The sequence below is a fragment of the Melanostigma gelatinosum genome (genome assembly GCF_949748355.1).
Source record: "Melanostigma gelatinosum genome assembly, chromosome: 6".
In the NCBI taxonomy this organism is placed as follows: Eukaryota; Metazoa; Chordata; class Actinopteri; order Perciformes; family Zoarcidae; genus Melanostigma; species Melanostigma gelatinosum.
Genome location: NC_136639.1, coordinates 20144368 through 20159350, shown reverse-complemented (window position 1 = coordinate 20159350; position 14983 = coordinate 20144368). Strand labels below are relative to the sequence as shown.

At 45.8% G+C, this 14983-nt stretch overlaps 1 protein-coding gene across 1 annotated transcript in view; it reads left to right on the top strand.

Moving 5' to 3' along the window:
• Positions 1-14983, top strand: part of ptch1 (patched 1) — a 46863-nt gene that overhangs the window by 24254 nt on the left and 7626 nt on the right. The window contains exons 13-20 of the mRNA XM_079269605.1: positions 1887-2005; positions 2635-3322; positions 3976-4285; positions 5643-5782; positions 9789-9972; positions 11677-11957; positions 13855-13992; positions 14188-14330. Of these exons, the coding sequence (XP_079125731.1) occupies positions 1887-2005; positions 2635-3322; positions 3976-4285; positions 5643-5782; positions 9789-9972; positions 11677-11957; positions 13855-13992; positions 14188-14330 (2003 nt within the window). The remainder of the gene's footprint in view (positions 1-1886; positions 2006-2634; positions 3323-3975; positions 4286-5642; positions 5783-9788; positions 9973-11676; positions 11958-13854; positions 13993-14187; positions 14331-14983) is intronic.

Here is a 14983-nt window from a genome sequence, read left to right as displayed (position 1 = left end):
GTGTGTGTGTGTGTGTGTGTGTTGCATATCCTCACGCTCATGTGCATGTGTGCGTTGTGAGTTGTAGTACCTGTGTGGGAGGTTTGGAAGGCAATGGTCTAGCTGTTTGTCTGTGTGTGTGCACATGCGTGTGTGTGTGTGTGTGTGTGTAAAGGTGGGGGGGATCCAGAGGGGAGCTCTGACTTCTCTAACATCTGTCAGTAATTATAGACGTCACCAGATCAGTGAAAATCGGGACAAGATGCCTCCAATAATCCCCAAGTGTGACGCAAAACCTTATCATTTATGTTTTTAAGTCCAATTTCAGAGGCTTTATGTTCCAGTTGGTTAATTACCTTCTGGGGAAAACATTGGAAGCTTGCAAAGTTTGTTAGGTACCAGCAGCTAAAATACAAATTCAAATCTTCAAGAAACATATCGGTCAAACAAACGCGCACATCAAAAGCATTCAACAGACGATTTCTGCAACTTTTGAGAAAGAGAGGTACGAATGAGTAGTGTTGATTAATTCATGTGTGCAAGTATTTGCAGTTCGGTAAAATTGTGCTTTAAGTACTGCGTGCACCACCCCCCTCCTACTTTCTCTAGCTTTCTTTCTCACACACACACACACACACACACACAGAGTGAGGCAAGATGTCGCCACAGTGAGTACAATATTAGCATGTGTGGATAGATGGCTTTAGTACAGCGAGTCTGTCAAACATGATCCATTTACCCCATGAGTCTAATCCATGCCGCCTCCTTTTATGCACACAAATACACACACTTGGATAACACATACACACACACACACACACACACACACACAGATGCACATAGCATGCATACTTTACACTTGTGGTTTTGTGACTGGTGGAGGGCAGACTTGCAGTGAGGCAGACAATCATGCTGATGGAACACACACATACACATCACAACCGCAATCAGTGGTCGTCATCTCTCAGCCTCGTAGAGATGTGCGCGAGTCTGTGCGTGTGCGTCTTTTTATCGACTCCTCCGTGGATCCAGCTCTCTCTCTCTCTTCCCCTCCGTTATGTCTCTCATTCGCTTCTTTCCATCAGTTTGGAAAAAGAAAAGTGGAATCTTGTCCAGATAACAACACGAAAACACACACAGGAACTCACACTTATTCGTGTGCCGAGGACAGATGTGATGAAACATCTCCCCACTCACGGGTCAGCTAGCGGTCACTGTGTTTGTGCGTGTGGTTGTGAGTGGAGTCTTACTGTATCTGTCTGGCCAATTGAGAATTCATTGTTCTACTCTACTTACAGAAGCTTCGTTCGCTCACATTATTTCTCTCTCTTGTTGACTGAGTTGTGAGCTGAAGCATGAGGGAGGGCAATGATGTGTGTGTGTGTGTGTCTGTATCTGGTTGGTGTTAAGGTGTGGTTTAAGTAGGGAGGCGTCACAGTTTTTTAAGATGGCAGTAGATACGTGTGTGTGTGTTTGTGTGTGTAAGGGTTGTGTGTGTCTGTACAGCGGGTCTCCGCGGGTCTCCGGCTCCTTGGGTGGTCTGGCACACACACACGGGATTGTGTACATGTGTGTGTGTGCGCGTGCAAGTAGTGGTCTGGCAACTACGCAAGATCCAGATTGTACTCTGGGCAGGGCCCCAACCTAACCCCAACCCCCACCCTCTGCTCCAGTGCACCACCTTCAAATACTTAACCACAACACTGCACTGGCTTCTATTACACTCACACAAGCCTCGCTTTTTCTCCGCACACTCTGTGTTTTTGTCTTGATTTAGACTTCATCCCACCACAACTTTCTACTCCGTGTATCACCTTCTCAACTGTATACAAATGACTAATCCATTTTCTTTCTTCTTTTTATTATACAAAACGAGCATAAACGAGCATTTCCCGTGTCTCTTGCAGGCTGCAGTGGTGGTGGTGTTCAACTTTGCCATGGTGCTGCTCATCTTCCCCGCCATCCTCAGCATGGACCTCTACCGACGCGAAGACAGGCGGTTCGACATTTTCTGCTGCTTCTACAGGTGTGTGTGTGTGTGTGTGTGTGTGTGTGTGTGGGCACAGATTCTTTCTTGTCTGATGACGGTGAAATTGCTCTCCTGTTCAGTAATTCTCCCTTCTATGGTTTCCTGTGATCTGTGATCCGTCGATGAATAACTCTAACACAACGTTATCGCTGAGTTATCTTCACCTTAATCCCCCCCCCCCCCCCCCCAGTCACAGCCTAATTACTGCTTAAGTTGTCGGTTTCTGTCTGGCTGCTCGGTTGTTTATCTGTCACAGTCTTTATTAAACTGAAGCAGTCTGCCAGTCTGGGCATGCTTGTTGGCACAGCGATCATATGGATCTAAAAACTCACTATTAAATTCCCTTGTTGGTTCTCAGCTCTATATTTCATGCTGTCAGCAGAAAAAGAGACATTTAATTAAAATATGTGCAGATAAGAGACTTTTCACAGATTTAATGCAGTTCATCTTAGAAATTAATATTTTTTTCCGCACACTCTTATAGAATCACATAACTATGAAAGTTTTAATGTTAGAAACCATTTCATGAAATAGGATGATGTTTATGTGTAAAGAATGTCCTTTGTTTAGTCCCTACATATAGCAGTCCATGGTCTGACATTTTGCCACTGTCGTTATCTCTTCAGCCCATGTGCCAATCGTGTGATCCAGATCGAGCCCCATGCGTACCTGGATGGTGCTGACGGGAGTCCCTGCAGCCCGCCCCCTTCCTATTGTACCCCTCCTCCCTCATATCGCACGCCTCCGCCGAGCTACAGCAGCCCCCCTCCCTCCTACAGCAGCCACGGCTTTGCCCAGCAGACCCAAATTACCATGCAGTCCACAGTGCAGCTCAGGACGGAGTACGACCCCCGGACTCAGGCCTTCTACACCACGGCTGAGCCCAGGTCCCAGATCTCCGTGCAGCCCATGAACCCAGCTCCGACGAGGAGCAACCCCAACAACGACTATTACAGCAGCAGGAGCAGCAGCAGCAATCACGGCAATAACAACAACAACAACAACAACAGCAGCAGCAGCGGGAGCCGAAGTAACGGCGGATCTGGAGGTTCTGCCACCTTCTCCCATCACCACCCTGCTCCTCCTCCTCCTCCTGCTGCTCCGACTTTAAGTGCCAGCTCAGCTCCTCAGGGGGATCCAGGCTCATCGACTGGCCAGGGCCCAGAGAACAACAGCTCCACACGGGACCTCTTGTCCCAGTACGGAGAGGGCTCGTTGGGCCTGCGCTGCCTCGGGCCTTCCTGTTCCCGCTGGACCCTGTCCTCTTTTGCGGAGAGGCACTACGCTCCGTTCCTTCTGCAGCCCACCACCAAGGTGAGTTCAGCATCTCTGTGTGTGTGTGTTTCTGTAGAAAAGGAGGTAGAGATAGATGATGGGGGGGGGGCTTCTGTGTAAGGTGAAATAGTGTTTGCGCTGACTTGCCTTGGTGATAATTTGAAAGGGAGGATTAGTCACCAGAGTGTATAGTAGGAGGAAATCTGGGCTGGAGTTTGAGATCTGTGCTCACATCTGAGTCACACACACACACACACACACACACACACACACACACACACACACACACACACACACACACACACACACACACACACACACACACACACACACACACACACACACAGAGTCTGACCTCAGTCTAGTGGGTGGCCAGTCATGTGAAAGCCTTCCAGAGCTGAAATCATCTGGTGGCCTGTACTTGAAGAATTTTCATCACACTGTCAGATGTTTCACCATATTGCCAAATTGCTTCATGCAGTCCTCTGATGCCTTAGTCGCTGAATCCCCTTATTGGAATATGTTGCTAACATCCACCTTAGAATATGCACAGTATCCACAACTTTGCTCTTCACTCATTCAGAATATGCAACATGGTTTAAGCAGTAATTAGTGTAAGCTGAATCGGTCCTGCCATCGCTCTGTGCAGTGAATTGATTGATGATGATCTTCTTCGGTCCTTCTGTTTCCAGGTGGTGGTGATTGTGCTGTTCCTCTGCCTGCTGGGAGTCAGTCTCTACGGGACCACCCAGGTGAGGGATGGCCTGGAGTTGACGGACATCGTGCCCAGAGAGACCAGCGAGTACGACTTCATCGGTGCCCAGTTCAAGTTCTTCTCCTTCTACAACATGTACGTGGTGACGCAGCGGGCTGATTACGCCCAGAAACAGCCTCTGCTGTACCAGCTCCACCAGAGGTTCCACACTGTTCGCTACGTGCTGAAGGAGGACAACGGGCAGCTGCCCCGCATGTGGCTTCACTACTTCAGGGACTGGCTGCAAGGTAAAGTTAAGCTTGATCATTACCATCCCACCCAGACCAAAAGTGGATTCGGTCACACCAAGGAAAGAACTCTCTTTGGGTCGGCTGTAGCAGTATGATTCGTTGTTATATTTTACCCCAAAACTGATGTCGCAGATGATTTTGTTATTAATGCCTCGTTTAACATCCCTATTCAAGTTAGTTCAGGCATGGTCATAATTTACTCATGAAACAGTATTGAGATCGTAGTTTTCTTCTGTGTTTTGACATGAATCTGCAGGAAACAAGATGTTCAGCAGGAGTTCAGATGTAGGCAGGATTTCAAAATGGACACTGACAGTAGCCTGATTAAAATCGTTTGTCATCCTCGAGTGGGGTTGACGGAGGAGGACGAAGTGGGAGGCCATATTTTATACTTGGCCTCAGGCAATATACAGAATGTGAGAACCTTTGGCAGTAAAGATGATGTCGGCAGCGCAAACTGACACTCGTACTCGCTCATCCAACTCATGTTAGCACAGCTCCTACTAGCTTTTGTCATTTTTCTTTATAATCTATTCATAAATAATCTGAAATATTTGGCATAAAACAAGCACGACACCACACTTTTGATTTTATGGGACCCTGAATTCGGTCAGTAGGATGGCAGGATTCACCTTTGGATGGGTTGCTTGTTGTATTCCCCTTATCCCACTGACAGCTCCTAAGAATTGTAAAGGACAAGAATATCATCTTCCACATGTCAGCCCAAATCCGGGAATGGCTTCATTTTCAGCGAGGAAGCGCTGACTTGCCCCGTAACGATAAACCACATTGTGTGAGTCTGTGTGTGTGTTTGAGCCGGAGGGGAACCACACAGAGAGTGTGCGGGTGAGAGAGAAAGAGAGAGAACTGTGTCTGATATTGCTCTCTGCAATGGTGGGACAAATTGGAGCCAGACAGGCCACGGAACGAGACCCAAAACAACATCTCCCACAGACGGACCACAGCATGAGCCTTGGGGGAGAGCCGAGAGGGGGAGAGTGATACACATATGGATTAGAGAGTCGTATAGAAAAGGAGACATGTGTTACTGATATATTCCCTAATGATGGCTTTGAATCAAAAGCAGCATTTTTTTTTCGGCTTTTGAAGTCTTGTTTGGTGGTTGAGAATGGAACCAAGTTACTATATTAAATCAATCAGGCTTATTATAGGGTTAGGGTTAGGTTGCAGTGTTGTGTTATATTGCCTTGTGCTGCGCTGGCTTGTTGTGTGTTGTTTTCCTTTGGAACTTTGCTTTATGAGTATGTTGCGGAGGAAGAATGAAGATAACAGGCCATGTAACCTTTCCAAACAGCCGCATCTAACCAATCTGTTTTGTTGTGGTTTCATGCAGGTCTCCAGCAGGCGTTTGACAAGGACTGGGAGGCCGGCCGCATCACCTTCAACAGCTACAGGAATGGCTCCGATGACGGCGTTCTTGCATACAAGCTGTTGGTGCAGACAGGACGCAGGACGCCCATCAACTTCAACCTGGTATGTGTAGTTATTCACACCATTAAAAGTGATTGAACTGTTTTACAAGGACTGCTTTCTGAGGGTACCGACACCGGTGTTAAAACTGCTTTCCTCTTTTTCTGTGTGCATGCATATTTGTGTGTTTTGTCCAATGGGATTGGGGCTGGAAGAGCCACACCCGGCTTAAAGACTGTCTCTCTCCATCCCGTCTTTTTTTTTTTTCCTTTCTCCCTGTGTCTGTCTTCATCTTCTCTGTGATGACTTTACCGAGCCCAGGAATTTAAAGCTCTCACTGGGGCTGCAGCCTGCCTCTGAAAAACCTATTAACTCTTCATTTAAAACCATTTGTCACACTCTGTGGTTCTGTGTGTGCGTGTGCAGCGCCTTGACAGTGAGACGTCTTCCCTTAGCATCAAGCCTTTTGAGTTTGTTAGCGATTCCAGACACAGTTCATCGTGTGAGAAGTCGGAAGGCTGAAAGAAATCGGTGCACAATGTAGAAAGTCATGCAGGCCCCAACGGGGCTCGAAATAATTTTCCTGGATTTGTCAGTCCCGTGGTAAAGACAAATTATTTTGTCAAAATGGAACTGAATGGATTTCTCAAAAAATATTTGCATTTGTTGCATATCTTGACAAATGATAAATTCAGCTACCAGAGGTAGGCCTCAATATGCAGATAAATGAGTTCATCGTACAAAGTAATCTATTTAAAAAAAAACTAATTTTAGTTATTACCGGTAAGTTTTAGAAATCAACATTTGTGCTGTCCAGTGTTTTCACTGCAGCACTTTTGGGGTTGAAAAGCACCCAGATTTCATCACTACTGTACACACAGTTATCATAATCTCCTGAAAAACAGCTGTTGAAATGAGCCCGGTCTCCAGTGTGGAACTAGAGGGGTGTTTGGCATCCAACAATGGCACAAGTCAAGCTAGGGAGCAGCTCAGGCCTTAGAAGGAGGTCCAGAGGAAGCCTCAGTGGGGCACTGCACTCTGTTTTCGTTTAGTGCCACCTCGAAAAAAACAACATCCATGGATGCATGGCTGCATTCCTTGGCAAGAAACGGCACACAACAGAAGATAAGGAACTGGGGAAATATAAAAACAAAATTCTTGGCCAGGATTTATCAAAACTCCAAACACAAAACAAGCCAGCTCCTTTTCAACACTGAGATCATTTCCCTCAAAGATAATTAACTTTGACAAATAGCTCCGCTGTGTCTTGTCTTTTTATTCATTGAAATGATTTGTGTGCGAGTCTGTGTAGAAGTCGTGCATGACTACAGTATAAAAGCGCCCCCCCCCCTCTACTCTTAGCCGTTTCTTTTTTGCTTTTTTGGCAAATCCTGGTGTGCGGCCCTGTGACATCACTTCCTGTGCCTGTGAGGGAAGTGTATTTGCCGTGAGGCGTTGGGGCCGCCAGCAGAGCTGCCTGGGCTTCCTGTGACAGCTTGAAGACATACAGTTGTTGCGTATCCCGCTGTTAAATTCAATCCAGATCCTCTGGAATCCGGCTCTCATTCTTGCCCCCCCTCCCCTCTCTCTCCTACACTAACTCCTGTGCTTGCACTACCACTCTCGCTCTCTCTCTCTCTCTCTCCGTCCCTCCCTCCCTTTTCCCTCCCTCAGCGCTCCACTGCTGTGTCCTCTTTCAATGAGGGGAGCTGAAACACGTGGTTTCTTTGAGGCAGCTCTGTGTGTGCATTTGTATGTTTTGAGTGTGTGTTCTGCTTTTGTCTGTTGTGCGTGCACTTACAGCAGTAGCTGTTTTTTTTGTGTGTGTGTGTGTGTCTCAAAATGAGTACCAGATATTTTCCAACCCTGGCAAATTGCAAAGCTAGATGTTTTATTTTGATATGCCACTCCATGGATCTGTGCAGAAGGTGTTCTGGCTTTGATCTGCTGCTGCTAACATTTCCCTCTGTGCTGGGGCGACCATTCATTCCTTATGGCCTTGCCTGGGAACCATATTGTAGCTTGCTGTATATGTGTTTGTGTGTGGTTTGAATGTAAGGCAATATGAAGACAAAGCTTGGAGAGGGGGAGGTCGGTATAAAGACTATAGGGGGAGGAGGAAAGAGCACTTTTCTTCTCAGGACCGGGTCGGTCGGCGGCGCTGGGCATTCTGGGTACCCGTAGGGGTCAGGGGAAGCAAGTGTGAGCAACATTTGTACAGATGTTGTGTTATTTTTATAGCTCTACTCCATTTGCTGGGTGGCATTTCCTTCAGTGTTAACAACCAGGTTAACTGCACACAGACGCGCTCAGGGACTCCAGCCAATTTTTTTTATTGTTACGCTAACTCAAGCTATTTTTCTCTCCTCACCCTCCAACCCATCACCAAAAAAAAAACTCCTTTCTTTATCCACCTAACCCCATGAGTCCAGCTTCACCCCCAAAACTCTCCCTGCCTCAGTGAAGGAGGGATTTATGGTTCCTAGAAAGGAGAATGGCAGAGCGGTGTGCAGTAATGGTTTTACCTCTCAGGAGGTAGCAGTGCTAGGCTACACTCCTCTGGCTCCACAGGAGAAGTAATGGCTCTGAGCGAGACAGCCATTCTTGTCTACCTAGTGACCGCAGCCGTCACAGCAAGTGACACAGACTGAAACAGCTTGGGAACAATCAGCAACCAGACAGACACGCTCGGTGTGGGGTTGGTCTGATTCATAGTGGCTGGATGTCAGGAGGTTAGCTCACGGCTTACAGAGACTTTTTATCACCCGGCTCTGGTTTCTAAGACTGAGAGTAACATTAACTACAATGTAAATGTGGCATGAGAAGAAAAGTCACCAAAGTCATTACGATTCATTGTCTTTGCACCATAAATGTCATGGAAATGTATCTAGTCGTCACATATACAGTATTATATGGACATTGAGCTGCCGAGAAACACATTTATTTCACCCAACATAATATAGCCTTTAAGAAACCTGGGAGTAGCCAGCTTCTATTCCTTCATATACGCTGACCTTAATAAGTGCGTTTTTGAATGAGTTTGTGTTTCTGATTAACATGCAGTGAATTATTGTAAAGGAGAATTAGCATTTTAGCACACAGCTGTCGCTGTTGATATTCAAAAACAAGCCTATTTTTGACTTGTAATTCAGAAGTATATAGCATCACCTTCTTCACTATTTTTTTTTTAAATATACACGCATAGCAAAAATCGCAACTTGTTAAAACAAAAGTATTGTATTAGAATCATAAATGTATATAATAAAGTATCCATCTGGACTTAAATGATGTTTCGGCCGGCAGCCGGGGCTCTTGAGCAACAGGTACAGGAACCAGAATGCCAGATTAGAGCTCGTCTAATACAACAGATATCAATGTACTGGTACATTTGCCACTGTCAGAATTAATACTTGGTAGAACATTCGTCTTCCATAGCTGCTTCCTGACAGAAAATTGCTGCAAAGGCTTCCATCAGAAATGCATTCAGAGTGGTCAGGACATTGGGCCTGAGGTTGGCCAGCCAATATCTACTGTATGTAAAGGGAGAAGCTGATTCAACGTTTTCCATGTTTTAATGTGGCATGATAATTCTGGGAAGCCGTGATGAGAAGTACGGGAATTCTCAGAAAGGCGACCAGTGTTTGACTTGTTGATTTTTCTTTGGTTGGAAAGAGAGAAGGACTAATATTGGACTCTTATTTTGAAAGCTGGTCCGTTCTCTTGCACTCATGCATGTGTATAAGTAAGCATTTCTGTGGTCAGCTCACCTGTAAAATGTTTTGGTGAGACATGTATTATTTCCACAATACCTTTTCGTGTCCAATGTACATAACGGCGGCAATATGCATGCTCCACCTAATTTATTTTTCACCTTTATTGCACTTTTTCCATTTGCTAATTCTTCCATTTAAAAATGTTAAAATGTGGCTCAGCCTATGTATTATTATACCCATTTAATTTAGATGCATGCAAGTATGTGTTTGAATGTTTTAAGAGAACACAGCAGAAGAAAACCTTTTGTCTACATTATGTTGCCATCGTTAATTCATCTCCTTTCTGGGTTTTGTAGCTGACTCGTCAGAGGCTTGTGGATGCAGATGGGATCATCAACCCCGCGGCTTTCTACATCTACCTGACCGCCTGGGTCAGCAATGATCCTGTGGCGTACGCTGCCTCGCAGGCCAACATCCGCCCGCACCCTCCTGAGTGGTTCCACGACCGTACCGACTCCATGCCCGAGACACGCCTCAGCAGTAAGTCAGCATATCCGCAAAAATATGCTCGAGTTAAAACCAGGAAGCTTTATAGTGTAATGGAATGAAGTTTTGCTTTGACCTTAGGAAGGAAATGTCAATAATAGCGTTTGCTCCAACAAATGAGGCTAATTTGAAATGATAAAGTTCATACCTGCTGCACGGTGCAATTGAACAAATTGCATTTACTGAAATTTCAAGCCAACTTTTTGTGGGGCTCATTGGTCTCGCCTGCGTCTTTTTTTAGGTTCCATAAGGCGCCCGCTACATGTGAGCAGTGTTTACCTCTTGTGGTTTGAGTTATTGCTCCTTGTCTGCCTCTTAGCTTGAAGTGAGGTAGTAGACTTTACAGTACCACTGCGGTGTGTGTGCGTTTGTGTATGTGTGAGCTCAGGTTGCAAGGCTGAGGACCAAGACACGGCTCACTGTGGTTCTTCTAATGGTGCCTGTGGTGAATGCTATAATCCTGGCTACCATGGGGCCCTAGCATTACACACACACACACACACACACACACACACACACACACACATTATTAAAACTCAGTGACCCCAAACACTACACACACCCTATTCTCATTTCCCTGCCACACACACACAGACTGTAACTCACATAAAAAGTACAGTGATGTTGTTGTTTGATTCTAGTCTGTGATTTGGTGCAAGTCAGGAAGTGCTCCACGGGGGAGGAAAATGATTGGATAACAAGGACAGACTTGGTTTGGGTGGGAAGCACAATTGGATAACAAGCAGGAAGTCCTTTGCGGGGGGGGGGGGATATGATTGGATAAGCAGCGTGAAGTTCTTGGCTGTGCAGGAGCCCCCTGAGATCTGTGTTGGCCAACAGCCAACTGGTGTCCTGATGGAAATTTATAGTTGAGATTATAACGTGCCAAACCATGTTAGCAAGTGCTCCTGTCTGACGACCTGCAGGCACTGTGGAATATTCACACTCGAAATAGATGTGGAATCTTCCATATCCAGCAATGTGTTCATTACACTGCATGCAAAAGTCTGAATGAACACGTTTTGTCAGCACCAAATATGACTTCATAGCAGAGTGACAGGCAGGTGCGCGTGTTCATGCATCTACATTACGCTTTATGCGGCAGCGCAAAGTTTGGGGTGTGGTAATGGCAGTGGTTCTGACATTATAATTACCGTGAATCACAGTTAGCTCTGACACTCTGCTGTGTCTGGAACTGATAGGTCCTCATTAGCCAGGCTGGGCCACAGACTGGCTGGGTTTGAGTCAATGGAGCTCTGTTTCAGGCTGCTCCGCCCACCACACACGCGTACACACACACACACACACACACACACACACAAACACTTGGCCACAGATGTAGCTGCTCTTGGAACAAGGTTGGATTAGGGAGGGAAAGCCTTGATATTGGTTTGGCTGAAGAGTGTACAATTATTTCTGCAGATGCACTCAATGATCAGAACCTAATGCTTGTTAATAAGAATTGAGAAACTATCATCTACATGTAATCCATGTCCCGAAATAATACATTTCTCTGAATTTAAAATGTCATCGCCATGCAAGGCTCTGTGGCTTCTGCTTCCAAGGCTCCAAAGTGCAAAACCATCCTCAATTGCTGCATGGGGTCTAATAAAATGATGTGTTGCTAAATAAAGATCAAGTTCTCTTCCTTTCTTTCTTCTGACTCATCGACCTTCCTCTCATTGTCTCTCCATCCAGTCCCGGCTGCTGAGCCAATCGAATACGCACAGTTCCCCTTCTACCTCAACGGGCTCCGGGAGACGCCGCAGTTTGTGGAGGCCATCGAGAGCGTGCGGGCTATCTGCAGCAACTACAGCCGACAAAGCCTGCCCTCCTACCCCAATGGCTACCCTTTCCTGTTCTGGGAACAGTACGTTAGTCTGCGCCACTGGCTCCTGCTGTCCATCAGTGTCGTGCTCGCCTGCACCTTTCTGGTCTGTGCCCTCTTCCTGCTCAACCCGTGGACCGCCGGCATCATAGTGAGTGGTGGAGAAAAAACAGACGTGCATCAATGGTCAGAAAAAACCTGTACCTGTTCACTCTTTGTGGCCTACGTTTGATGGGCGTATTACTTCGCCTTTACTCTTCCCCAGCATTTAATTCCTGTTTGTTTGTTATGTGCGGTCCAGAAGGCATCTAAGAGAGGACGGAGTCAAAAAGAAGAAGTGTGTGTTATTGTAGCCTCAGTCACCAGTGTTTATCTTGTGCTGTTTTGTTAGGGGCCGTCTGTTTAGTCTAGTCCAACACTCCCAGACACCAACGCTCAGATAAATGAGGAGAGAACACAAAGTTGCTCAGACAACTTGCTCCCACTCTAAACCTATAAAAACTTCGATTTTATTTCCATCCTCCGCACTCCTACGCTTCCCCTCCTCTCGCTAGAGGAGTTTCAAAGGATACGCGCAAACACGCATTCACATACGCAGCCTCACAGGCACACACGCAGACATGTATATACTTGCGCACATGCAGACTGAACGTGTAAACATACAGGTACATAATTCACACAGACACATGCATAGAGTGCTCTGGTCTTTCTCTCTGGTGGGTTGTATTTTATGGCAGGCAGTAGCCAGGCCACCCGAGCCCTGAAACAGGGGAGGGGGAGACCTCATGTTCATCCTTCAGGCTTTACTAGCAAGATCAAAAGACAAGTTATGGATAGGCGTCAAGTTTAACCATTTGCTCTGTCCATGACCAGACCACCGCCAGCCCTACAACGGCAAACCCTCTTAGCTATTTGCCCAGAAATCCATCTCAAGCACAGAGACAGGCCTGTTTTCAACATTGGGTCTTGTGTTTTGATATATACAGATGTTTCTAATTCACTTGATGCTGATTGCTGTTCACACTTGAATAGAACACCGCATGTGGAGTGATCACTTGTGATCTTGTTTTGTTCTGGATTTGCATTTTATCTGTGGGAAAACTGTGACATAAAAGAAAAGGAAAACACAAGTAGAGACTTTAAAATAGTGCCTGAGTCTGCCATGTGATATTTAAAAGAACTAAGTCATCTAAGGTCTTAAAATAATACAATAGTCCAAATAGGTTTTCTCAATATTGCTCTCCACTTGCAAGATCTTAAGTGTCAACAGAGCGCGATACACACTGCTGGACACACGTATTCTGTGCTCGCTCACTGTATATGTACTCACACACATACACACAGCTCCTTCCCCTGCCCACCTCAGCCCTCTTCAAAGGATTTGGGCCCCATGTAACCTGACGCCTGTCAGCTGATAATGGCATTTACTCCCAGCTCCTGTCCCGCTTTTCACTGAAGCCTCTACACACACAGACACACACACACACACACACACACTCTCACACACACACACACACACACACACACACACCGACACACATTTTTTACCCACATGTATAGTTTCTTAACACCTCTGTAAGATATGCTTATTATTGCCCCCTATCTGTCATGCACACATGCAAAGTCCAGGTCAACTGTGAATTAGCACAGCGCATGCAGTGAATAATAGTTTGTTTATAATGGAACAATCGAGTAGAAGATTTTTTCCATTTATGGTCATTTGATGCACTTTTCATGTCTGTCACCTGGGAAATGTGCATTATGATAATGAATTTATTGGCATGTTCTTACGAAAATAATACAAATACTACAAATTATGAGATGATTAAATACAGCATTTTTATTTTATTTTTATTTTGGATCTTGCATTCAGCCTGGCTTAACTTATTTATGCCCTGTCCTGTTTGATTAAATGTATAAATATGCTTATATATATATATTTATAATAATAATAATACATTTTATTTGTATAGCGCTTTAAAAGGTACTCAAAGACGCTTTTATCAACCGCCTTCCTGTCTAACGGAAGCTCATCCTTCTCCCTTCAGGTGTTGGTGCTTTCTCTCATGACTGTGGAGCTGTTTGGCTTCATGGGGCTGATGGGAATCAAGCTGAGTGCTGTCCCTGTGGTCATCCTCATCGCCTCTGTGGGCATTGGAGTGGAGTTCACCGTCCATGTAGCCCTGGTATGTATACATGACACGAAGAAAAATATATGATTTCAAAGATTTAAGTCCTCACTTTGTCAATAACAACAAAAAAGGTTTTTTTTCTTGATTGGTTTTGATCCTCTTGACGTAAATTCTCTTTGTGTGTGTGTGTGTGTGTGTGTGCGTGTGTGTGTGTGTGTGCGTGTGTGTGTGTGTGTGTGTGTGTTGTAGGCGTTCCTGACAGCCATAGGGGATCGTCACAGGCGGGCGGTGCTGGCATTGGAGCACATGTTTGCTCCGGTGCTCGATGGAGCCTTCTCCACCTTATTAGGTGTCCTAATGCTCGCTGGCTCTGAGTTCGACTTTATTGTCAGGTGAGTTTAAACGGCAAACCTTATGAAAAAAAATGCTACATTCATTGAGCCGAATGTATGAGCCCGTACAAAGGTTACCGTACACTGTCTGTGTGGCATCAGTAGACCGTTGGAGACCAGGCCTCAACCTGTATGTGACACAGGAATCTACCTGAGCCACTAATCATGCATGAAGGCCCTTCGCTTTCTTCCACCGGTCCCTCCGTCGGCCTCTTTTTCATCTTCCACCCGCATCTCCCTTTTATATTCCCTGTCTGTAAACCTCATCCCTTTTACAGCTACCAGTGCTTTTTTTGCAGATTTCTGGGAACTTGCTCACCAAGAAACGACATAAACAAGGCCTTTATCTTTCTCCCCCCCCTCCTCTCCCCTTGTGTTTTTTCTTTCATCCTCCTCCCCTCCCCTTTAGTGTTTCTCATGCCTGACATTTTAAGGGAAACCAGGGCAAAGATGGAGAGTTCAAGGTCAAGAGAAGGAAGAGGAGGGGGGCCAGGAGGGAGTTGATGGGGAAGCAGAAGGAAACGTAGTGAAAGAGAGAGAGAGAGAGAGAGAGAGAGAGAGAGAGAGAGAGGGAGAGCAGCAAAGTCTTCTGGCCTTTGTAATCTCCACCAGCTAGTTTAACGGCCCTCGCTAGACATTTATAAGCATGGGAA